Source organism: Rana temporaria, chromosome 1 (assembly GCF_905171775.1).
Source record: "Rana temporaria chromosome 1, aRanTem1.1, whole genome shotgun sequence".
In the NCBI taxonomy this organism is placed as follows: Eukaryota; Metazoa; Chordata; class Amphibia; order Anura; family Ranidae; genus Rana; species Rana temporaria.
The window spans coordinates 369,721,745-369,747,422 of NC_053489.1; the positions used below are offsets into that span (position 1 = coordinate 369,721,745).

Below are 25,678 nucleotides of genomic sequence, written 5' to 3' on the forward strand. Positions count from 1 at the left end.
GAATTGCTTTTCTCACAATCCTGCGAGCTGTTCTGTCTGATATTTGTCTTGATCTTCCAGATCTTGCTTTAACTTCCACTGTTCCTGATGACTGCCATTTCTTAATTACATTCCGAACAGAGGATATTGACATCTGAAAACGCTTTGCTATCTTCTTATAGCCTTCTCTAGCTTTGTGAGCGTCAACTATTTTCAGTTTCAGTTTTCTAGATAACTGCTTAGAAGAACCCATGGTGCTGATTGTTGGGGCAAGGTCAGATGAGTCTGGGCATTTAAAACCTTTAAGATTGACATCACCTGGTCTTCCCAGACGATGATTGAGAACAATCCATGACACTGGCAGGTCTCAGCTTTGCAAAGGGGGCAGTGCATGCTATAAATTCTGCAGGGTGCCCAAACTTTTGCAGACGCAATTTTTTTGTTTTCTGTAATTTTGAAAGTGTAAATGATGGAAATAAAATCTAACTTTTTTTGACATATTATAAGAATGTCTAATCTGTAATTTAATGCCTTTTGGAGATTTTTCCATCTTTCCTTGGCTTCGTTATAGACATTAAATACAAATTTTTACCTGGGGTGCCCAAACTTTCGATCCCCACTGTACTGAACATGTTCGCTTTAACTTTTCTATGCTAAGGGTTGAAGGTATTTCATACCTGCTCCCTTAGTGGCCTAATGCATTTCTTTATGTTAAGGTGATATGATGTAGAGAACCCCCAAACTCCTGTTCTTTGATTGGAGTGACGCCTGGGGTCCGATACTGATAATCACTTACATACAGCAGTGCATTGGAATCTTCTTGTGCATTGTAATCTTTTAACGCTAGGGGTTGGACGCATGTTGTAATACCTCCGCCCTTAGAAGCTCAGCGCATTCCTACATGTGAGAGAGATGATGTAGTGACCCCCCCAAACTCCTGTTCTCTGATTGGAGTAACGCCTGGGGCCTAGTACTGAGATCTCACATAACATAGGGAGGTGCATTGAATTCTTTCCCTAACTGCAGTTGTGGTTCACTCCCGTTCACCGGAGTTTGTGACAGAATAATAGAATCTTAAAATGAACCCAGCGGAACTTGCCAACCATGTGGTCGCCCTTATTCAAAAGGTAGACGCACTTGCTCAAGCTGTACAAACTCTGCGGTTGGAGAATCAAACACTTCAAGATTTAGTTGCGCAAAATCCAAATGTGCCTCGTTTTCCCCCTGAACCTAAGGTCAATCCACCAGCACCTTTTACTGGTAACGAAAGACCTACAGAGAATTAATTAATGCATGTAAATTAATGTTTGAACTTCGCCCTTGCACCTTCCCCAATCACAGGATTAAGGTGCTTACCCTCATATCCTATTTACATAGAGAATCATGTGCTTGGGCAGATACCTATCTGGAAAAAGAGGACTATGTTCCCCAGAAGAGGTACAAGGGCTAGTTAAAAAGGCACTAGGTAATTCCCGCTTATGGCTAAGGATTCTGAGCTTGCCTGCAGTTTACCATCCCCTCTGTCAGTCTGGTAGCAGCCTCAGGATGATCATGTGCCCCTGTCTGGTTTTGCAGCTTCTCCTATGGCAGCTCCTGTATACGTCACTGAGGACGCTTTAAAAGTTGCTTTGGATGGCTTAGAAGGAAGGATTGCTACTATAATCACAACCTCCTTAAAAAGTGGCAGATCCCCTTCATCTGCTCTGGCTCTCTCATCAGATTAGCATTCTGAGGGTAAAAAATCCCTTTCTGGAGATGAGGATCAGGTGCAGTCTGAGGACTTAATTCCTTCTACCTCTCAGTCACTAAAGATGCAGGTGCAATATTATGCAGAGATGGTGTGTGCCACTTACAAATTGCCTCTTGTTGAAGCTTCTAGGCCCTCTGTTTCCTCTTTGGGATCTTGGAAATCCCCACAGGCTGCATGCTTCTTTCCAGTTCATCCCTTGCTGGATAAACTGATAAAAAGCTGGAATCTTTATTGAAAGCCTCCTCCTCTATGGCCGGTGCTGTAGTACAACCTGCAGTTGCAGCGATTGGCATATGTCAGTTCCTTAAGGATAAGATGAAGCAGATAGTTAACCTACAGAGGAGACTGAGGTTCATGAGGACCTTCCTAAGGCCCTATGTTTTACGATTGATGTGATTATGGACTCTGTTCAGCAAGCATCCCACTTAAATCTCCTGCTGGTTCACATGCGCAGGTCCCTTTGGTTGAAACATTGGGTGGAGGATGCCTGTTTGGGGATGATTTGGATAAATACATCCAAAAGATTTCCCCAGCCCCTGGAACCTCATTCTCCAGGCAGTGGTGACGGCCTCCCCAGTCTTACACTAGGGGAAAGGCCCAGAGCCAAGCCCAAGGGCAGAAAGGGACTTGGGGTACAAATTCTTCAAAGCAGAACCCCAAAACATTGCTATGAAGGGACGCCGCCGCTCACCCGAGTGGGGGGAAGGCTGGTGCAATTTGCAATTGGCGGGAAGAAGTTCAGGACAAGTGGGTCATCTCCACGGTGTCCTCAGGCTACAAGCTGGAATTCAGAGAACTTCCGCCACCCCATTTTCTGAGATCAAGAATTGCAAAAGATCCGGAAAAAAGAAGGCCTTTGGTTTTGGCCTTGCAACGCCTCTTGTCTCAAGGGGTAATCATAGAGTTAGCCCCAGAAGATCAGGGATCAGGGTTTTACTCAAACCTTTTCACGGTTCCAAAACCAAAACGGGGACATCAGACCTATTCTAGATCTGAAAAGCCTGAATCAGTTTCTGAACATCCGCCCCCTTCGCATGGAGTCTGTCCATTCAGTTGTCTCCACACTCCAGGGGGGAGAATTCCTGGCATCAATAGACATCAGAGATGCATATCTACATGTGCCAATATTCCCCACTCACCAAAGATTTCTAAGGTTTGTGGTGGATCATCCCCACTTTCATCTTGTGGCCCTTCCTTCCGGTCTGGCTACGGCACCTCGAGTATTCACGAAAATACTTTCCCCGGCCTTGGCAAGGCTGAGGGCATGGGGCATAGCAGTAACACCCTATCTGGATGATCTGTTGCTCATAGATCAGTCCGCTGCACGCTTGGGCCACAATGTGCACAGCACAGTGGAGTATTTAGAGTACCTAGGCTGCGTCTTCAATCTGGAAAAATCCTATTTACAGCCTCAGAAAAGGCTGGAATATTTGGGCATGATTATAGACACATCCCAAAGCAAAATGTTACTTTCCAAGCCAAAGGCAAAAACCATAGGAGGCAAAAAGAAGGCCTTCAATTCCGTCTATGCATGAAATTATTGGGAAAGATGGTAGCCTCATTGGAGGCTGTCCATTACGCCCAGTTTCACTTAAGGCCGTTACAGGGCAGAATTCTGTCCGGTTTTCAGAACCCAAAAAATTATGTGAAGCCCACACACAGTAATTTTAAATGAATTTTTTTTAAAACTTTGTTTTTTTCATGCCGAAAAATGATCGTGTGTACGCAGCATCAGAGTCTGGTCTTACAGGGTTGTCCTGTTCGGATACAGTCTGACAATGCTACAGCTGTGGCCTATATCAATCACCAAGGGGGCTTATTCCTTGCATGTCTGCGGTCTTCATTCCAGTTGTAGAAAATTGGCAGGCGGATTTTTTAAACCGCCAGCAACTTAGTCCAGGAGAATGGTCTCTACACCCCGACTTATTTAAAATCATATGTCAGAAATGGGGTACCCCAGATGTGGACCTGTTGGCTTCCAGGTTCAACACAAAACTGGACAACATTGTGTCAAGGACAATAGATCCTTTTGCCCAAGGGTCGAATGCCCTGACAATTTTGTGGGATCGATATTCTCTGATTTATGTGTTCCCTCCAGTTCCACTTCTCCCACGATTCCTTCAGAGTCAAGAGGGAAGGAAAGCCGGTGATTTTGGTCGCCCCGGCTTGGCCCAGGAGACCCTGGTACGCAGAAATTGTAAAGATGGCAGAAGGAAGACATTGAGTTCTCCCACTACGCTCGGATTTACTATCGCAGGGTCCAATATTCCATCCTGCCTTACAAAGTCTAAATTTGACGATTTGGCTCTTGAGACCCACATTCTAAGGGAAACATGGGCTTTCAGACCCAGTCCTATTCACTCTAGTTATTGCTAGGAAGCCGGCCTCCAGGCTCATCTACTACAGAATCTGGAAGGCATATGTTTCCTGGTGTGAACCCAGAAGATGGCATCCTAGGAAGTATGTCATTAATAGGATTCTTGCCTTTCTTCAGTTGGGCTTAAATATGAAGTTGGCCTTGAGCACTATTAAGGGCCAAATCTCGGCCTTGTCGGTATTCATTCAAAGACTGCTTGCCTCTCATTCCCTAGTCCGGGCCTTTGTTCAGGGAGCACTTCGCTTAAATCCGCCGGTTAAGTATCCCGTGTGCCCATGGGATTTGAATTTGGTATTGTCTGTTTTACAGAAACTACCTTTTGAACCATTACACCATGCTTCTTTAAGTCTTTTAACAAAGAAACTGTTTTTTTCTCGTAGTCATATCCTCAGCAAGGAGGGTATCGCAATTGGCGGCTCTTTCATGTAAAGAACCGTATATGATTATTCATGATGACAGGTGGTGCTGCGTCCTCACCCGACTTTTTTACCCAAATGTGGTTTCAGGACTTCATCTGAATCAAGATATAGTCCTAACGTCTTTTTTCCAGATCCGCAGTCGGCGGAGGAAAAGAGTCTACACTCTCTAGATGTTGTAAGAGCAGTAAAAGTTTATCTGCAAGCTACGGCTCAGATACAAACTGATTGTCTGTTTATTCTGCCACAGGGCCCAAGGAAGGGCAAGGCAGCGTCGAAATCTACTATTGCATGTTGGATTCGACAAGTCAATATTCAGGCCTATGGTTTAGAAAAGAAGAGTCCTCCTTTTCAGGTGAAAGCGCACTCGAAAAGAGCTGTTGGTGCTTCATGGGCAGTGCATCACCAGGCCTCCATTGCTCAGATCTGTAAGGCTGCTACTTGGTCTTCGGTCCATACATTTACAAAGTTCTACTAGGTAGATGTGAGAGGGAACGAGGATGCCGCCTTCGGGCGTACTGTACTGCAGGCAGCAATATAGATCCTCTGGCCCAATGGCCATCTTATTTCTGATCTGTGTCTCCCTCCCCTCAATTTAAGCATTGCTATGGGACATCCCATTAAGTAATTAAGGCTCCGTTTCCCAAGATGTATGAGCAAGAAAATAGGATTCTTTAACACAGCTTACCTGTAAAATCCTTTTCTTGGGAATACATCACGGGACACAGAGCTCCCGCCCCTCTTTGGAGTAAAACGTGGGACACTTATTGCTTTGCTACAAAACTGAGGTACTCTCCATTTGGGAGGGGTTATATAGGGGATAAACTCAATTCTAATTGGGTTTGCCAGTGTCCAATCACCTGTGGTGACTACATAACTCATTAAGTAATTAAGGCTCTGTGTCCTGTGATGTATTTCCAAGAAAAGGATTTTACAGGTAAGCTGTATTAAAAAATCCTATTTTTTACTTCTGGGGACAGGAAAAGAGCCCCTCATTGGTAAGCACTGTCATGCCGAACAGCCGCCGTCATACTGTGGCAGGTCGCTATTTTTAGCTCTGAACGCTGTATAAATGTCACTGTCCACCGCAATGTTGCAGTCCTGCTAAAAATTGCAGATCGCCGACATTACTAAAAGAAATTAAATTAAATTAAAAATGCTATAAATCTATCACCTATTTTGTAGATCCTATAACTTTTGCGCAAACCAATCAATATACGCTTGATGCTAATTTTTACCAAAAATACATATTGACCTAAACTGATGAAGAATTTTTTTTATTTTTTTGGGGGATATTTATTATAGCAAAAAGTAAAACATATTGCTTTTTTTTCAAAATTGTCGCTCTTTTTTTGTTTATAGCGCAAAAAATTAAAACCGCAGAGGTGATCAAATACCACCAAAAGAAAGCTCTAATTTGTGAGGAAAAAAGGACATAAATTTTGTTTGGGTACAACATCGCACACAAAAAAACAAAATTGATGTCCTTTTTTTTGATGGTGCCTTTTTTTGTGCACTTTTGAAAAACTACATCAAAGATCTAGCATGCATAACTTTTCAAAGTGCAGCCCACCTGCAGTGTGAACAGTTACTAGGATTTAATGGGGAATAGCTTTAATGCCCTTTTGCCATCTCTTTTCATTTACTTACCATCTGCCCTGAGTCCAGACAGAACATGGCTAAAAAAACACACAAATAGCACCACACCAGGACTGCTCATGGTCATCCAGCTTGTGACTCCCTGTATCAGTGCAACTACTATAGCCTGGGCTCAAACTGGCAGCAGCATCTGTGGGGAAAAAAAGTACAAAACAGAGATTGTTATTTAACTACAAAGTGTAAGCTATAACTTGTAAAAACATTTTTAATTATTTACAGCCAATTATGTGATTTACACACATTACCCACACTACTCAAACTAGCTTTCTGGTCCCATGCAGTGCCTTGAAAAAGTATTCATACCCCTTGAAACTTTCCACATTTTGTCATGCTACAACCACAAATGTAAATGCATGTTATTTGGATTTTATATGATAAACAACCAAAAAGTGGCACATAATTTTGAAGTCGAAGGAAAAATTATTAATGGTTTTCATTTTTTTTTACAAATAAATATGTGAAAATGTGTGGTGTGCATCTGTATCAGCCCCCCTGAGTCAGTACTTTGTAGAACCACCTTTCACTGCAATTTCAGCTGCAATTCTTTTTGGGTATGTCTCTAAGGCCCCGTACACACGACCAAACATGTATGCTGAAACTGGTCCGCGGACCAGTTTCAGCATATATGTTCGGTCGTGTGTAGGCGCGAGCGGGCCGAATTCCAGCAAACATTTGCCCGCCGGGCCTTTTCCCAGCAGACAAATATTCCTGGACGTGTTTTAAAACCGTCCGCTGGAATCCTGCCCGCTCAGACATGTACGGTCGTCAGTACAGACCTACCGTACATGTCCGAGCGCCCGCCGTCCCTTGCATGCATCGAATGACTTTGACGCATGCGTGGAAGCCTTTAAATGGCAGGCCCGCCCACGTCGCCGCGTCATCTTCGCGTCATTGTCGCGGCGACGACGCGGACACGCCCCGCGTATTGTTTACGCGCGGACTTCTGTACGATGGTTAGTACAGCCATCGTGCAGAAGCCCTCTGGCAGACATGTACGGTGAAAACGGTTTCATAGTACATGTTTGCTCGTTAGTACCCGGCCTAACAGCTTTGCACATCTAGAGAGTAAGTGACATTTTTGCCTATTCTTCTTTGCAAAATAGCTCAAGCTCTGTCAGATTGGATGGAGAGCATGCGTGAACAGCAATTTTCAAATCTTGCCACAGATTCTCAATTGGATTTAGGTCTGGACTTTGACTAGACCATTCTAACACATGAATATACTTTGATTTAAACCATTCTATTGTAGCTCTGGCTGTATGTTTAGGGTTGTTGTCCTACTGGAAGGTTAACTTCCACCTTAGTCTCAAGACTTTTGCAGACGCTAACAGGTTTCCTTCTTAAGCCTCGTACACACGATCAGTCCATCTGATGAAAACGGTCTGAAGGACAGTTGTCCTAGGGTTACCGATGAGGCTGACTGATGGTCCATCGTGCAAACACACCATCAGTTAAAAAAACAATCGTGTCAGAACACAGTGACGTAAAACACAACGACGTGCTGAAAAAAACGAAGTTCAATGCTTCCAAGCATGCGTCAACTTGATTCTGAGCATGCGCAGGTTTTTAACCGATGGTTTTGCATACTAACGATCGGTTTTGACCTATCGGTTAGCAATCCATCGGTTAAATTTTAAAGTAAGTTTGCTTTTTTTTAACCGAAGGTTCTGGTTCTGGTTTTCCCAGGTCTGGACCCCTTGGATCGTGCAGACTTTAATGCTGTTGAATATATTAACACTCTGTTTCCAACTGAACAGTCTTTGTCAAACATTGATGATGTTGTAAGCAAAATCCGGTTGAAAATAAGGCGTTTAGATGACAGCATCCGTGGTGTGGTTCGAGGGCAGACGAATGTCGGGCAAGATGGCAGACAGTTTGATGGTACTACCTAGGATCTAGGAACCGGACACTTCTCAGTCTCGTTGGGAGACTATAAAAATAATCCTGTGCCCATATTGACCGCTGTAGTGGTCAGTAACTTCGGTAAGCAGACTACAATACCTCATCACTTGGGTGTTTTGTTTTGGTGGATAGATCGTTTGGATTATTTTGGATGTCACATCTTGAATATTACATTGGCGATTCACATTGGATTTCGTATTCACTTTTTGGATTTCCCACACCATTCACCACTATATGTGTATGGACTGCACTTATTCATGTTTTTATTATGAACTTTTCCTTTTTTACTTCATTGGATATTTTTTATTTATATATGTAATCCTTTATACATATATATATATATATATATATATATATATATATATATTGTTTGTGTTTTATACATATACCTCAGTTCACAGCGTGGGTATCACTATCAATCACTATTAGTTTTTGCGCTGTACCTATTCCTTTTTTCACTTATAATATATATATATATATATATAACGACTATTCGGTATTTTCCCCAAAATGAATAATGTACCAGTAATTATTGTTTAGAAAGCTCTTAAAGCGGAGTTCCGCCATAAAATTGAACTTCAGCTTTTCGGATTCCTCCCCCCCTCCGGTGTCACATTTGGCACCTTTCGGGGGGGGGGGGGGAGCAGATATCTGTGTAATCCAGGTATTTTCTTCCACTTCTGGGCATAGATAGCCTGTACTGCGGCTATCTATGCCATGTCAAGCCCCTCCCTTGTCCCCCCCGCTGTCTTCGGGAGACACACAGGTTCCAGAAGACAGCGGGTACCAGTGAGCTCGGGTGATACACAGAAATGAAATTAAACCTCCTACAAAAGTTGTACCTGTTTTTTTGCAGCCATATGTCCTATACATCCTTGTAAAAATCAGACACAGACAGCAGGGGGGGCGAGGAGCTGCAGTCACACACTGTACAGGGGCTTTGAGAGCCAATTGAAGGGACGGGACACCCCCTTCACTTTCAAAAAGCATGCAGGAACAGAGCTGAGGCTTTTAGCTTTTTAACTTTTGGTGTCAGGAAAACTTATCAGGCTTCACTCCCCGATTCCCTTACCGAAGATGGCGGTGCCTTCACCCAAGAGCCGAGAAACACATGGGCTTCGGGTAAGGACATCACGGGCGCCCTGGACAGGTAAGTGCCCATATTTTAAAAGTCAGCATCTGCAGTATTTGTAGCTTCTGACTTTAAAAAATAAAAAACTTTGGCGGAATTCCGCTTTAAGAACCCTTTCACACTGGAGGCAGTTTTCTGGCATTTTAGCGCTAGAAATAGCACCTATAAAGCGACTGAAAATTGTCCCCTATGCCACCCGAATGCGGAAGCCTTAGTGCTTTCACACTGGGGCGGTCCGCTTGCATCTTTGAGAGCTCTCAAAACGCTCTGCCAATTGAAATGAATGGGCAGCTTCCAAAGCGACTGAAAAGCGCTTCAGAAGCGCCACAACACAGGCGCTTTTAATCCCTTCTACGGCCAATAGCGGGGGTTAAAAGCACCCTGCTAGCTGCCGAAAAGCGCTGTTTAAACTGTGCTAAAGAGCTGCTAAAACGAGCAGAGCTATAGTGCCAACACACGGGCGGCCTTAGTGTGAATGGGGTCTAAGTCTAATTCACAAAAGGACCAGAGAGTAAAAAAAAAAAAAAAAACATGCAATATTTACCAACAGAGTTCTGCTGGCGGTATCACATGCGATATTTGGCAAAAAACAGCGTGGGGGTCTGGGGGACCTGGAAGCTGGCCACTGCGTTCTTGACAACGAATAACTCATCATCTGTCAGTGGGTTTCCCACTGAGAAACTGAATGTAAAAAAAATGTCAACCCATAAAACCGATGAAATTTTTTTTGCGTGGGGTCCCCCCCCAGTCTATACCAGGCCCTTCAGGTCTGTTATGGATTTTATCGGGAACATCAAAATAAAAATACCCCCCCCCCATATCAGGCCACATGCCCTCAACATGGGGGAGGGTGCTCTGGGATGGGCTTTGCACCCCCACTCCACAGCACCTTGTCCCCATGTTAATAGGGACAAGGGCCTCACCCACCCCCACCCCCCCCATGTGAATGAGTATACCCATTCATCAAAAAAAATGCAAAAAAGTAATAACACAGGAGACAATTCCTTTATTAAAAAATAAAACAGTGTCCCTCGATGTAAATAAATCGGCGGCTGGCTTCCCGAACCGCTCCTTAGCAACCAGCTCAATGCGGTAAATTACAGCACTAAACAATGCAGTAATTACTGCTAAATCAAACAAATACCGAATTCGGTATTTAACGCAAAATTTTTAGTGTACTGCACTTTCACAAGCGTTATTTTACCACATTTTTTTCCCCCATTTACTGCATCTTAAATATTATCATTTGTATTTTCTGTGTAACCTTTAGTTAAGATTAGGTCCAGAGGATTGTTGCACAACAGCATAGGAAATAAATAAAAATTTCTGGGAAACGATAGGACATATTGGAAAATTAACAGTTCTGGGAAAACACATAATTAAAATGATATAATATCTTGGTCAGTGGGGCCAATTAAAAAAAAAAAACACATGTATTCTTCCCAGTATGATGACCTAATTTTTAGACAAACATGTTATATAACCATTACACAATAATCCCGTTATTCTTATTGGTCAAGGACAAGTGTCCACCTTTATTTGTTATTCTTATATACACTATTCAAGTCATTAAGATCTCGAAGCACTGATCGAAACGCGTCTGTGTGAATCCATATTCCCAAGTGCACGAACTACCTAAATTTGCTGCATGTGTCAGTAATGATGTTTGCCTGAACTAGGTGCAGGTAGTTAAGGGGACTGCTGCAGGAGAAATGGCATTAGAGCCACTTCCCTATATGTGTTTGGGTTTAGTGAGCAATGTCTGTGGGGAGAACATGACACTGTTCATTATGTAAACATCCCTTGTAATAGAAAAAAAGCACGACAGGACCTCTAATGCGAGATCTGAGATCAAAAAAACATCAGATCTCATATTTCCACCTAAAAGCAAAAAATAAAAAAAATAAAATGAGGGGAGCGTCTCCGGCGCTACCGACGGCGCCAGTAAGCAGAGGCACCTCTCCCGCCGCTGATAAAAGTGAATTTGCAGCGAATCCGCCGCAAACACCACTATTATATGAAAGTGGACCGCCCGCTGTTTGAAAAGATACCGGGGTTATGGCAGCTATATGCTGCCATAACAACGGTATTCAATGTCAAACAGCCGATATATAACAACGGCAGGCATTCCGCAAGTAGTTAAAGGTGTTGTAAAGTTATTTTTATTTTAAATAACAAACATATACTTTCCTCCACTGAGAAACTAGTTTTGCACAGAGTGTCCCTGAACCTGGTCTTCTGGGGTCCCTCGTCGGTTGTCTCGGCTCCTCCCCGCAATAACTGAACACCTTAATGCGAGCGAGCTTGCATGGTGTTGAGTTCCTGCGGGCGCGCTCTAGTGATACAGCCGGTGGCTATTGCCGCTCACTGTATCACTCGGCCCCGCCCCCGGTGCACCGCGTCATGAGATGTGATTGACAGCAGCGCGAGCCTATGGCTGCGCTGCTTTCAATCCATCCAGTGTAGCCAATCAACGGGCAGGCTCCGAAACGAGGAGGATGACGGGGGCGAGCATGGGACTTTCGAAGGGTCAGATAAGTAAAACGGGGGCTCGGGAGAGAGTCGGTGCTCCTTTACATTCTGATGCAAAATGCTCACTCAGTGAGTGACTGAGACCCCAGAGTAGTGGCCACAATAGGCCGCAAGGCAGACCCCAGCATGGTAAACATGGAACGGGTCAGTGCTTCGGATCTCCTATCAGTCAGATCCATACAAGCAGGGGTTCCCGCAATAGGGAGAGTGGATACCTTATTCACCCTGGCAACCGGAGGTTCCACCACCGGAGGAGAAGCCCACCTCTTGAATAGGCTCTCCTCAAAGGGGTACCGAACCACCAGGCGGTGAGGGACTACAAAAGCCTTCTGCGACTTTTCCCATTCCGCATCTATGAAATTATCAAAGAAGGGCACATAAGGAAAAACCTGCACAGAGCGGTCTGATTTGCGTGACCCAAAAAAGACTGAGCCCTCAGCAGAAGCCCAGCTGCACTAACCAGCTTAAGGGAGTCCCTTACAGCATTGATACGCGCACCATCAAGTGCCTTGTTATGCACCGACCCAAGTGAGGGGTCACCCTCACAAGTACCTGGTCCACGGCTCCAGATAAAACAGAACCGGGGACCTGAGCCGCAGCCAGGTCCTGATCTGATACAGAGCATTCCCCAGGGGATAGCGGGGGGAGGGGCACATTTTACCCCCCTTACATCCACACTCCGCTCCCACCCTGGAAGTTTCCAGGACTGCCAACAAGTGTCTGTGGGAATCCCAGGTGCAGAAGCACCATCTGCCACCTCAGGCATGTTTGGGGAAGAACCAGATACTGACTCCATTTCAGAAGCTCCCAGGGCCCTATTCAAGCTAGACTGAAAACCCACCCTCTTGCTGCGCTGACCGGGGGTTATCCAGAGGACTCACCATCACAGGAGGAGACTGCACAATGTAACTGAAAACCACCTAAAAGATGGCGCCGGTGCTGCCAAAATGGCAGCGAAACGCTGTATTTAAGCAGGGAAAGTCTATCTAGACTGTAAAAAAGCCCCAGCACAGAAATGCAGGCCAGACGCACCACAGTCCCCTCAGTAAGGGAACCCCCCCCCACCCAGGAGTCATGGGGTATATCGTGGTCAACCCATCCTCTTTGCAAAGGTGTGTTCACGCTCGCTGGCCGGACTGAGGAGACTACAAGGATCCATATATCCAGCCTGTCTCTCAGCCGACAGTGGATAGAAGATTATTTCAAGAAAAAATAAAATAAAATAAAACAAAATTTTTCCTCAGGGCGCTGGGCCCAAAGAAAGCCATACGTCCTTCTCCTTTGCTAGGCAGAGCGAAACTAAGGCTGCATACTGCAGGGAGGAGGGTTATGTCTGAAGGGACCGCCCCCTGGACGGGGCTGTTCAACTCTGTTAAAGTAACATGTATTTGATTATCCAACATGTTTCTGCCTAGTCCTCTCCTGTGAACAGGAAAATAACCCACTTGTCAAGATTTAAGGAGCTGTGTCCGTCCATGGACGATAAGAGAAATATATCTTGCTCTATAAAATAATCAAAAATATTCATGAGATCAGCATGAAAAATGTTGCAAAAAGTTAGTCAGAACTCTGTGTGAATATCAGCAGCAAAACAAGTTCATTATTCTTCATTATTGTACCATTCTAAAGAAGATTTAAATGCGCAGCATTTAAACGATGCAATCATTTTTACAGCGTGACAAATGTGCTATCTCCATTACGAACGCTAGTTGTACCGAAGGTGCGCCCCCGTCTCATACTTTATTCTGACCAATGCGCAGGTTTTAAGACTCGGAAAAGCATACACACGAACGTTTTCCCGTTGTAAACCAGCCCGACGAGAATCACGACGAGAAAATTGAGACTCCCGATGAGAAAATAGAGAGCAGGTTCTCGTTTTTCTCGTCGAGATTCACGGCAGTTTTCTCGATGAGAAACCATACACACGAACGGTTTTCTCGGCAAAAAGCTCTGCCAGCAGTTTTCTTGCCGTGAAAAACGAGCGTGTGTACGAGGCTTTACTCTTTTAAGTGGTTGTAAACCCTCCTCCATAAGTTTAGCCCATAGCAATTCTCACTACCAACTGTTAAAATCACGATATGTAAATATCACTGTTGTTCCTGCTGACATCACAGGCGCATGCGTATGTTTAACGCGATTAACAGCATTCTCTCTGTGCTGTCACTCCATAATGATGTGTGCCGTGTACTTCATATCCGCTCATGGCACCATGCTGAGATCCCATGATATTAGTCTCAGTAAACATTTACTGATACATCCCATGTGATCTTACACGTCACAGGGGGTGTAAACATTGGGACATCACGTTGTCCTATCAAATCAATGGCACACTGCAGTTGGATATGTTGTCATGGTGATCCCAAAACGAAAGTGAAGCTTGGCTAATGACGCGTACACACGGTCGTTTTTCGGCATGAAAAAAAAACGATTTTTTTTAAAACGTCATTTAAAATGATCGTGTGTGGGCTTCACATCGTTTTTCGGCTTCTGAAAAACGACAAAAAAAAAATCGAACATGCTGCATTTTTTCATGTCATTTTTCAAAATGTCGTTTTTCGTGTTGTAAAAAATTATCGTGTGTGGGCAAAAACAGCTTTTACATCCATGTAGGTCCGCATGCATGTCCCTGAGCTCACACTGTCTGTGTTCGGGGGCAAGTACCCACACCCACATGGATGTCAGATTGGGAACAGCAGATATGCCTGTGGAGTCGTTGCATCCCAATTGACATAAATGCACGGAACACCTGTGATTTTAGTGTATTTTTGGTGAAAAATAGCGATATGATGAACATTTGCGCAATTATTGCGGAGCCTAAAAAAACATCTGTAGCACCTTTTTTTATTCTACAGGTCATGTGCTTTTAGAAAATGTCTAGTTTGAGGGGTCTTTTCAAATTATGAAAGCTGTAAGTGAAAATTTTTGGGGACGCGCGATTTTCACCATTTTGCAAAAAGGCGTAATTAAAAATTTACAAATATTTGTTGATTGTTAACAGGTTAAGATTTGATATTTAGTAAGGATTTAGCAGAAAGTTTGTAAAATTAGCTGTATTTTTATATGCTAATAATGGTTTTAGTGTATTTTTTGTGAATATATTGGTTTGATAAAGATTTGCGCAAATACCACGGGGGTCATAAAAAATCAGTGGCATCTTCTTTTTATTCTAGAGGTCATATGCTTTCAGAAAATATACAGTTTTGGGGGTCTTTCACAAAAGCTGTAAGGGAAAAATGAAAACCTTCAGATTTTTTGAGAAATTTGGATATTTACATTTTTGCATATGTTCGATTTTCACCGTTTTGCAAAAAGGCTCAATGTAAAAATTAAAACTTTTTTGTTATTTATTAACTGCATACAGATTAAGCTTTCATATTTAGTAGGGATTTAGTAGGAATTTTATAAAATTAGCTGTGTTTTTATCTGCTAATAATGGTTTTAGTGTATTTTTTGCAAATATACTGGCTTAATAAACATTTGCTCAAATACCGTGGGGTCTAAAAAAATCTGTAGCACCTTTTTTATATTCTAGAGGTCATATGCTTTCAGAAAATATATGGTTTTGGGAATCTTCACAAATTCGGAAAGCTGTAAGGGAAAAATTAAAACTTTCAGATTTTTTTGAGAAATTTGGACATTTACACTTTTGCATCTGTCCAATTTTCAACATTTCGCAAAAAGGCGCAATTTAAATTTAAATGAAACAAATATTTGTTATTTATTAACTCAACACAGGTTAAGCTTTTATATTTAGTAGGTTTTTATTACAATTTGCTGTGTTTTTATCTGCTAATAATGGATTTAGTGTATTTTTTTAAAAATATTTTGCTTTGATAAACATTTGCGCAAATACCGCAGGGTCTAAAAAATCAGTAGCACCTTCTTTATTCTACTGATCATATGTGCTTTCAGAAAATATATGGTTTGGGGGGTTTAAAAAATTCTTGAAAGCTATAAGTGAACACCTGTGTGTATAAAATGGAGCACAGGGCCTGGCAGCGAAAGGGTTAATAAAGATTGTTTGTGGTCATGATTGTAGCACTCATGCACTTTATGGACTATTGGATCAATTGATTTGTAACACACATGATTTCCGTTGACTATTTCTTTTTTTCTAAAAATCTATATGAATTTTTTAACACTATATTACTTTATTAAATATATTGGCACTTTACACAGAATTGCTAGTATTGGTAACTGGGTAAGTGCAGCTCTATAATCTCTGGAATCCCCTCCTTCTCAACTCTGCAGGGCAGACAAGGAAGGAGCTTCACTGGAGGAATGGCATAGTTCAGGCTGAATTGTACAAATGGAGTAACCAAATAATCCAGCACTTTTGGTTGAACTAGATCAGGGGTCCTCAAACTACGGCCCGCATGCGGCCTGCCGAGGACCTTTATCCAGCCCACTGCACGCAGGGCCGGTAGACTGCTGTGTCAGGAGATCACTGAAAAGTTTGGGCGCGCTGTGATAAAAGTCCCGCCATCCTCTTAGACCAGGTCGTATGATAGAAGCAGTGCTCTGTCTATCTAGTCTAGGAGGAGGTCGGGACTACTTTCACAGCGCGCCCAAACTTTTCAGTGAGCTTCTGACACAGCAGGAGCAGGAGATCCCGATGCACACACTGGCTGGTGAGACATCGTTGGGCACAGTAAGGCTGCAATGGTAAGGGGGGCTTGTAATGATGGTGGGGGGGCTGCAATGGTAAGAGGGGCTTGTGATAATGGTGAGGGGGGGGCTGCAATGCTGTGCTGTGATATGGGGGAATCTGATGTGATGTGCTGTGATATGGGGGAGTCTGATGTGCTGTGCTTTGATATGGGGGAATCTGATGTGCTGTGATATGGGGGAATCTGATGTGCTGTGATATAGGGGAATCTGATGTGCTGTGATATGGGGGAATCTGATGTGCTGTGATATGGGGGAATCTGATGTGTTGTGCTGTGATATGGGGCACTGCGGAGAGAAGCCCTGGCCCCTGCGGTGGAGCCAGGCAGAAGAGGGAACAGAGAACACAGCAGAGAGAAGCCCGGGCGGGGCCCGGCAGAAGAGGCAAGAGAGAAGAATGGGCCCACGCGAGGCCCGGCAGAAGAGAGAAGCCCGGATGCCCCCCCGAATGTAAAAGAGCTTAAAGGGGGTGGGGGGCCCCGGTGGAGGACAGCGGAGAAGCCTGGGGGGGTGGCCGACCCCCCGGCAGAAATCGACAAAGCCCGGATGCCCCCCCAATCAAAAAGAGCTTAAAGGGGGTGGGGGCATCCGGGCTTTGTCGACTAATAAATTATTTTAAAAATCTGTGTGGTCTGTTTTTTTAACTTTACATTTTCCCCTAGGTGAATGGATGGGGGTACGATGTACCCCATACTCATTCACATAGGGTGGGGGGCCGGAATCTGGGGGCCACCTTATTAAAGGGGGCTCCCAGATTCTGATAAGTCCCCCGCCCGCATACCCCGACAACCAACGGCCAGGGTTGTCGGTTATCGACATGGGAACAAGAGTGCTTTGGGGTGGGGGCGCAGTGCCCCCCCTGCTTCAAAGCACACACTACCCCATGTTGAGGGCATGCAGTCTGGTACGGCTCAGGAGGGGGGGGCGCTTGCTCGTCCCCACCCCAAAGCACTGCATGCCTGTCCGTACAGACTGCTTGCTTGGATAAGGGTTTGGTATGGATCTTGGGGGAACCCCCACGCTGTTTTTTCCGCGTAGGTTTTCCCCCTTACGATCCAGACCCAACCGAAGGGCTTAATGTGCCCCCAGAAGGGAACCCACGCCATTTTTTTATTTGGTGTGGAGTTCCCCTGGTCCCGACGCGCGTGCCCGGTGGGCGCGATCATTGCCATGCACCCGCGATCGCTCTTTACAGAGCGAGAACCAGGAGTTGTGTGTGTAAACACACAGCTCCCGGTCCTGTCAGGGGGACAAATGCCTGATCGTCATAGCGATCTGTCATTTCCCCTAGTCAGTCCCACCCCCCCTTCAGTTAGAACACACACAGGGAACATAATTAACCCCTTCCTCGCCCCTAGTGTTAACCCCTTCCCTTCCACTGGCATTTTTATAGTAATCAATACATTTTTATAGTACGCCATACTCGCTATAAAAATGCCAATGGTCCCAGAAATGTGTCAAAGTATCCGATGTGTCTGCCATAATGTCGCAGTACCGATAAAAATCGATGATCACCGCCATTACTAGTAAAAATAATAATAATAAAAAAGCCATAAAACTAACCCCTATTTTGTAGACGCTATAACTTTTGCGCATTTTGCGATTTTTTTTTTTTAACCAAAAATATGTAGAAGAATACGTATCGGCCTAAACTGAGGAAAATTTTTATTTTTTTTATAGATTTTTGGGGATATTTATTATAGCAAAAAGTAAAATATTATTTTTTTTGTTTAAATTGTCGCTCTATTTTTGTTTATAGCGCAAAAAATAAAAACAGCAGAGGTGATCAAATACCACCAAAAGAAAGCTCTATTTGTGGGAAAAAAAGGACGCCAATTTTGTTTGGGAGCCACGTCGCACGATCGCGCAATTGTCGGTTAAAACGACGCAGTGCCGAATCGCAAAAAGTGGCCCGTCATTGACCAGCAATATGGTCCAGGGCTCAAGTGGTTAAAAAATAACAAAACAGGAAAGTTAGCCCATTTTTTTGTGATAATGTGAAAGATGATGTTACACCGAGTAAATAGATACCTAACTTGTCACGCTTTAATATTGCACACACTCATGGAATGGCGCCAAACTTCAGGACTTTAAAATCTCCATAGGAGACGCTTGTTTTTTTTTTACAGGTTACCAGTTTAGAGTTACAGAGGAGGTCTAGTGCTAAACGTATTGCTCTCGCTCTAACGCACGCGTCAATACCTCACATGTGTGGTTTGAACGGCGTTTACATATGTGGGCGGGACTTACATGCGTTTTAATTATTATTATTTTTTTACGTAATAATTCAATAAGACCTCACATCTGTCCTTCAGGCTGGAAAGCATGAGATCGAAAAAAAAAAAAAAAACAGAGATCTCATGCTTTCAGCTGCGATTGCAGCTTAGTTTATGTTTCTGCCTCTGCATTTCTGGTGAACTGAGCATGCCCAGGGACTTAGATTTTTTGATGTTGCTTTTTGTGTGTGAACTCACTTGGATGTCTCTGAGCATGCTCATAGAGCGTGTTTTTTGGGTTAGTAATTTAAGGACATCCTTAACAGGTGTAACCACTTACAAGTTCACCCAAAGTAGAGACTGAACTTTGTCCATGGCCCAGATTCTCAAAGGGCTTACGACGGCGCAATGCCATGTACGCCGTCATAAGTCCTAATCTGGGCCGTTGTATCTATGCGACCGATTCTTAGGCCCCGTACACACGAGAGGATCCATCCGCTGGAATTGATCCGCGGACCGGCTCCAGCGCATAGATCCCCTGGTGTGTACAATCCAGCGGATCTGTTTCCGCGGATTTTTATCCCCTGGGATGGATTTCAAGCGGATAAAAATTTGAAGACATGCTTTAAAATCTATCCGCTTGAATCCATCCCAACGGATTGATCCGCTGGTCTGTACAGACTCACCGAATCAATCCGTCCGAATGGATCCCCCGCATGCGTTGTAATGATTCGACGCATGCGTGGAATTCCTTATATGACAGCGTCGCCCCTTTCGCCGCGTCATCATCGCGGCGACGGCGCAACACGTCATCGCGATGGGATTTCGGCGCGGATTTCGATCCTATGGTGAGTACACTCCATCGGATCCAAATCCGCGGAAATCCTCGAGAGGATTTATCCACGGAAACGGTCCGTTGGACCGTATCCGCGGATAAATCCTCTCGTGTGTACTAGGCCTGAGAATCAGTTACGCATAGATATCTATTAGATCCGACAGGCATAAGGCTCTTACGCTGTCGGATCTTAAATGCAATTTTTTTTTTCGCCGCTAGGTGTCGCCTCCGTTGTTTTTCCCGTCGAGTATGCAAATTAGCTAGATACGCGATTTCCCAAACGTACGCGTGGTCGACGCAGTGAAGTTACGACGTTTACGTAAGGTTTGCACGGCGTAAAGTTGCCCCTGCTATATGAGGGGCAACCAATGTTAAGTATGGCCGTCGTTCCCGCGTCAAAATTAAAAAATTTACGTCGTCCGTGAATGGGGCTGGACGCCATTTATGTTCACGTCGAAACCAATGACGTCCTTGCGATGCACCCTGGGATATTTTCCAGACGGCGCATGCGCAGTACGTTCGGCGCGGGAACGCGCTTAATTTAAATGCTCCACGCCCCCTACCCGGCTAATTTGAATTAGGCGGGCTTCCCCCGGGTGATTTACGCTACGCCACCGCAACTTTACAGGTAAGTTCTTAGCGAATAAAGCACTTGCCTGTAAAACTTGCGGCGGCGTAACGTAAATGAGATACGTTACGCCCGCTGAGTTTTGCGTGATTCTACAAGAATCTTGGCCCATGTGTTTTCAATTGCATCATTAACACACAAGCCTATGTGATATAAAGCGTGTCTAGAGCATTTGCTAGCTGCCCTGAAAGAGGGCAGGTTGTGTGTGTGGGGGCTGGCAAGAATGTCTTTGCAAAACAGATATGTTTTTGAACAAGGTTTTTTTTTTTTTGGTCAATGTATGTTTTTTTTTTACGGTGTTCACTTTGTCTGTGCTGCATTATTTTGCTAAATATTTCTCAAGATGTGACTAATGTTTCAATCCTGTGTCTGTGGCTCTATTGTGTTATTTCCAAAGCATAAACCATATTTTGTTTACTGTCTCAAATGAACCTATGTTTATTTTTAATATTTATTAATTTTTGATTATTTTTTTTGCTTTCCTTGTTTTGTTGACCAATAAAATTACTTTCAAATTTTGAAGTTTGTTTTTTGTTACTTTTTTATGCTGCAGCTGAATTAGGGCTGATTGGTTTGGCCAATCAGTTGTGATTTGTCTCGAAGCTCCTTTCCTGGTGTGTATGCATGAAATGTTTGCTGTCATGTTTAGTCACCAGGAAAGGAAAAATACAGCGCGGTAAGTATTGTTTCCTTTTTAATGCAGTGATTCTCAGCCTCAGTCCTCAAGTACCCCCGACAGGACATGTTTTGTGGATTTGTCTTATCAAGAATTGCTGTCCAGACTGTCTTTTAAAGCACATGTGCAAGATGAAGGAAAACCTGCAAACATGGCCTGTTGGGGGGGGGGGGGGTGTATTGGCGGACAGGCTTGAAGTGCTGATTTACAGCACTGTGCTTAAATCTAGCGCAAGGCAATCCTATTTTAATTGTGGGTGTTTGAGGGAAGCCAAGTGAGTGTTAGAACCACTGCTTGTGTTTTTTGGGCTTTGTGTCCCTTTTCTTAAAATTGGCTTCACTTCCTGTCACACAGCTGAAAAGGAAGTGAGGTTCAAACCCTACCAAAGTCTTTTCTTGGGGACACACAGGTCAATCTAACTAGTGTCTCCATCAGTGGCGGCTGGTGCTCAAAATTTTTGGGGGGGCGCAAACGAAAAAAATAAAAAATTCCAGCCTCACTGTGCCCATCAAACGCAGCCACTGTGCCATCAAACGCAGCCACTGTGCCATGCCACCAAATGCAGCCACTGTGCCATCAATTGTCACCACTGTGCCATGCCATCAAATGCAGTCACTGTTCCATCAATTGTCACCACTGTGCCATGCAACACAGCAACTGTGCCATCAATTGTCACCACTGTGCCATGCCACCAAATGCAGCCACTGTGCCAACAATTGTCACCACTGTGCCATGCCATCAAACACAGCAACTGTGCCATCAATTGTCACCACTGTGCCATGCCATCAAATGCAGTCACTGTGCCATCAATTGTCACCACTGTGCCATGCAACACAGCAACTGTGCCATTAATTGTCACCATTGTGCCATGCCATCAAATGCAGTCACTGTGCCATCAATTGTCACCACTGTGCCATGCCATCAAACAGCAACTGTGCCATCAATTGTCACCACTGTACCATGACATCAAACGCAGCTACTGTGCCATCAAACGCAGCCACTGTGCCATCAATTGTCACCACTGTGCCATGCCATCAAACGCAGTCACTGTGCCATGCCATCAAACGCAGACACTGTTCCATCAATTGTCACCACTGTGCCATGCCATCAAACGCAGCCACTGTGCCCCTCAATTGTTGCCACTGTGCCAATTGTCACCACTGTGCCCTTTAATTGTCACCACTGTGCCCCATGATGCCACTGTGCCCATTGTCACCACTGTGCCCATTGTCACCACTGTGCCCCATGATGCCACTGTGCCCATTGTCACTCACCACTGTGCCCCATGATGCCACTGTGCCAATGTCACCTCTGTGCCCTTTGTCACCACTGTGCCCCATAATGCCACTGTGCCAATTGTCACCTCTGTGCCCTTTGTCACCACTGTGCCCCATGATGCCACTGTGCCCATTGTCACTCACCACTGTGCCCCATGATGCCACTGTGCCAATTGTCACCTCTGTGCCCTTTGTCACCACTGTGCCCCATGATGCCACTGTGCCAATTGTCACCTCTGTGCCCTTTGTCACCACTGTGCCCCATGATGTCACTGTGCCCCTTTCCCTGTAAAAAGCACTTACCTGAGGATTCCATGTCCTCCCTCGATGTCTTCTGCCGCTGTGATGAAGCTTCAGCCAATCAGGTTCCTGATAACCAGAATCCGGGAACCTGATTGGCTGAAACGGCCGTTTGTCTTATGCAAGGAGCGCAGATTGCCTGCGCTCCGAGTATAGACATCCGGGAGCCGGAGAAAAGCCTATCAGAGCCGCTGGCTTTGATAGGCAGTTCCCCTCAGCCAACCAGCTGCCGCTATTCGGGTAACCGGCGTCCCGCATCCGGTTATATGAATAGACCAGGCAGCTGGCAACCAACCAATAACATACATTCGTGCATTTATGCACGAATGTGTGTTATTTGCGAGAGGGGGTGGCGCTGCAGCGCCCTCTATAGACGGCCGCCAGAACTGCGGTTAAAATGTCAAAATGACATTTTAGCCGAATAAAAGTTCTTAAAGGGCCCGTTTTTTGTTTTTTTTTGTGACTGTGGGAGGGGGGGCGGCGCCCGTGCGTCCCTATGGACGGACCACCACTGGTCTCCATTAAGCAAATTGCACTCCAGTACTGCTGTGTACACCCCATATGATTAGTTAGTTTGGGGTTTAGTAAAGGCAAAGCCACTCTGCAGTACAAGCGTAGTCACTGAAAATCAGAGGGGAAGCACTGATGGTTTTAACATCCAATCCTGTAGAAGCAATTTTTTATTGATTTGCCTTTAGTAAATGGACCCCAATGCTACTAAATGCAGCTAAGGGCCTGATCCCAAAAATTGGTTAAATCCAAAAAGGCCATCAATCAAAGAGTGGATAGAAAGGGTAGATTATATAGCAGAAATGGAGTACCTTGCTCGAGGGGAGGTAGGAGGAGAGGACAGATATGGAGTGGTGTGGGAGAAATGGAAAGCTTTTAAAGTATCTGAAAAATTCGTACAAGGTATGACAGAAACAGACAGGTGAGAAAATAAAAAGAAGTGATAAAGGTTGCAGGGCACACAGATCCGGGTAGAAGGGTGGAGAGAGGGGAGGGGGAAAAAAGGGGGGGGGAATATGAGACTAGCCACAGTATTAAGTCTGTATCTCCCGGATGGATCGAAGTGAAAGAGCACAACTGCTGCTCCAAAAATGATAAATGTGCAATTGTTTAAAAAATAAATAAATATATCAAAAGGGGAAAAATTTATAAAGAACCACGCATGATGCGAAGCCACAAGAGAGACGCTATGGGCGGTTGAACCGTGAGCAAGTCTCGCTGCCTAGTGTTGGCGGAGTCTGAAGTGGACAAAAAAAAAAGTAAATGGACCCCAAAGTCCAAGATCCCTAATAATTTGGGGTGTACACAGCAAAATGCTAGAGTGCAATTTACATAATGGGAAACTATTTAGATTGATCTCTGTGTCCCCAAGAAAAGACATTAGTAAGGTTTTACCCATACTTCCTGTTTGGCTATGTGACAGGAAGTGAATGAATTTGAAGTAGAAAGTGACAACATTTGTGGGGTGCAGACATCCCCAAAAAATGAGCAGATGATACTTATTTGCAAATTAAGAAAATTGTTTATTTAACATTGGGTGGTGTTTGTGGGGGTCCCTAACACACATTCATACATATTAGCAACGCTGTATCCTGGCCTATTGGCATGGTTATATTTTCTTAGTCCTCTCAATAAAATTATCAGAAATTTGTGCTTAAAGTAGAACTATAATCAACACTTTTTTCTTTAATTTTGGATAGAGTGATCAGTGTTTTTCTTTCCGATCTCATGCTTTCCAGCCTGGAGGACAGATGTGGGGTCTTATTGACCCAGCCACTCTCCATAAAGAGGACCTGTCACACACTAGTCCTATTACAAGGGATGTTTACATTCCTTGTAATAGGAATAAAAGTGATCCACAAAAAAAAGGGACAATAAAGTGCAAAAAGAAAAATATTACGTAAAAAAATAAAAAAAACAAACAAACCAAAAAAAATTAAAACGGCCCTGTCCCTAGTAGCTCGCACCCAGAAGCGAACACTCTAGCTAGAGCTGAATCCAGAGTCAGACCCAGATAATCCAATTTCCTGGATGGAATCAGAGCAGACTTTGTACTTTAGAAGCCAACCTTCAGGGTCTGTACAGTGATCTCCACACGTCATCCATCAAGGCAGAAGAGGACTCCGTTCGCAAGAGGAGGTCATCCAGGTAGCCGAGTACCGTAATCCCCCTCTGACGTAGCAACGCCAGAACCAGGGCCAACACTTTTGTGAAGACCCAAGTAGGCAAGAAAAGACCAAAGGGTAACACCACAAACTGATAGTGTTCCTTTCCCACAGGACAGCCCACTTGGGGACCACCAACATAAAGGGTGGACTCAAGGGAAGGAGAGTAGCCTGCAGGTCCGACAGTCCCAGGAGGGGGTGTCCGCATCCAGGGGAAAAGGGAGGAGATGTACTCACCGAACCAAGCGGAAATCCCTCTAGTCTAGACAGAACCTCCTTACCACTGAAATGGGGCTGTCAGCCAGGAGGAACAATGCGATTCAGGCCAAGACCCTGTCGTATGCGACCTCGCCAAGCATTTTTTTCTGACAACAAGGAGGTGATATAATCATATGGTTCTCAATATGGAGCGCTGGGTCCGTCAATGAACAATGAACAAAAGAAAATCCCTTTTTTTTTTTTTTTTCAATCTGCAGCACTGTAATTTTCTGTAAAGTGCAATGCAATATGGCTACCTGAAGTTGTTCTGTACACAGATGGAGCTAGATTCAGAGACATTTGCGTATCTTTAGGCGGGCGTAGCGCATCTTATATGCGCTACGCCAACGTAACTTAGAGAGGCAAGTACTGTATTCACAAAGGACTTGCTCCCTAAGTTACGGCGGCGAAGTGTAAATGGGCCGGCGTACGCCCACGTAATTCAAATTTGGAAGAAGGTGGGCGTGTTATATTACAATGAGCCGTGACCCCGTGCAAATGAGGGGCCGAACGAATGGCGCATGCGCCGTCCGTGCACGTATCCCAGTGCGCATGCTCAGAATCACGTCGGATAGAATGCCTAAGATACGTCAAACACTGCCTACGACGTGAACGTAACTTACGCATAGTCCTATTCACGTACGACTTACGTAAACGACGTAAAATTTGACGGCTGTTCCGACGTCCATACCTTAACATTGGCTGCGCCTCATATAGCAGGGGTAACTTTACGCCGGTCGTATGCCTTACGTAAACACCGTATATTGATGCGCCGGCCGTACATACGTACGTTCGTGAATCGGCGTATCTAGCTCATTTATATATTCTACGCGTAAATCTATGGAAGCACCCCTAGCTGCCAGCGTAAATATGCACCCTAGATACGACGGCGTACTAAG

General features: G+C 44.5%; 1 protein-coding gene across 18 annotated transcripts in view; it reads right to left on the reverse strand.

Annotated features, from left to right (window-relative positions):
• PTPRS (protein tyrosine phosphatase receptor type S) overlaps positions 1–25,678 on the reverse strand; it is a 565,376-nt gene that overhangs the window by 488,563 nt on the left and 51,135 nt on the right. For all 18 annotated transcript variants that reach the window (XM_040322493.1, XM_040322436.1, XM_040322492.1 and 15 more), the window contains exon 2: positions 6,173–6,311. In XM_040322493.1, coding sequence (XP_040178427.1) covers positions 6,173–6,248 — 76 coding nt within the window. In that variant the 5' untranslated portion in view covers positions 6,249–6,311. The remainder of the gene's footprint in view (positions 1–6,172; positions 6,312–25,678) is intronic.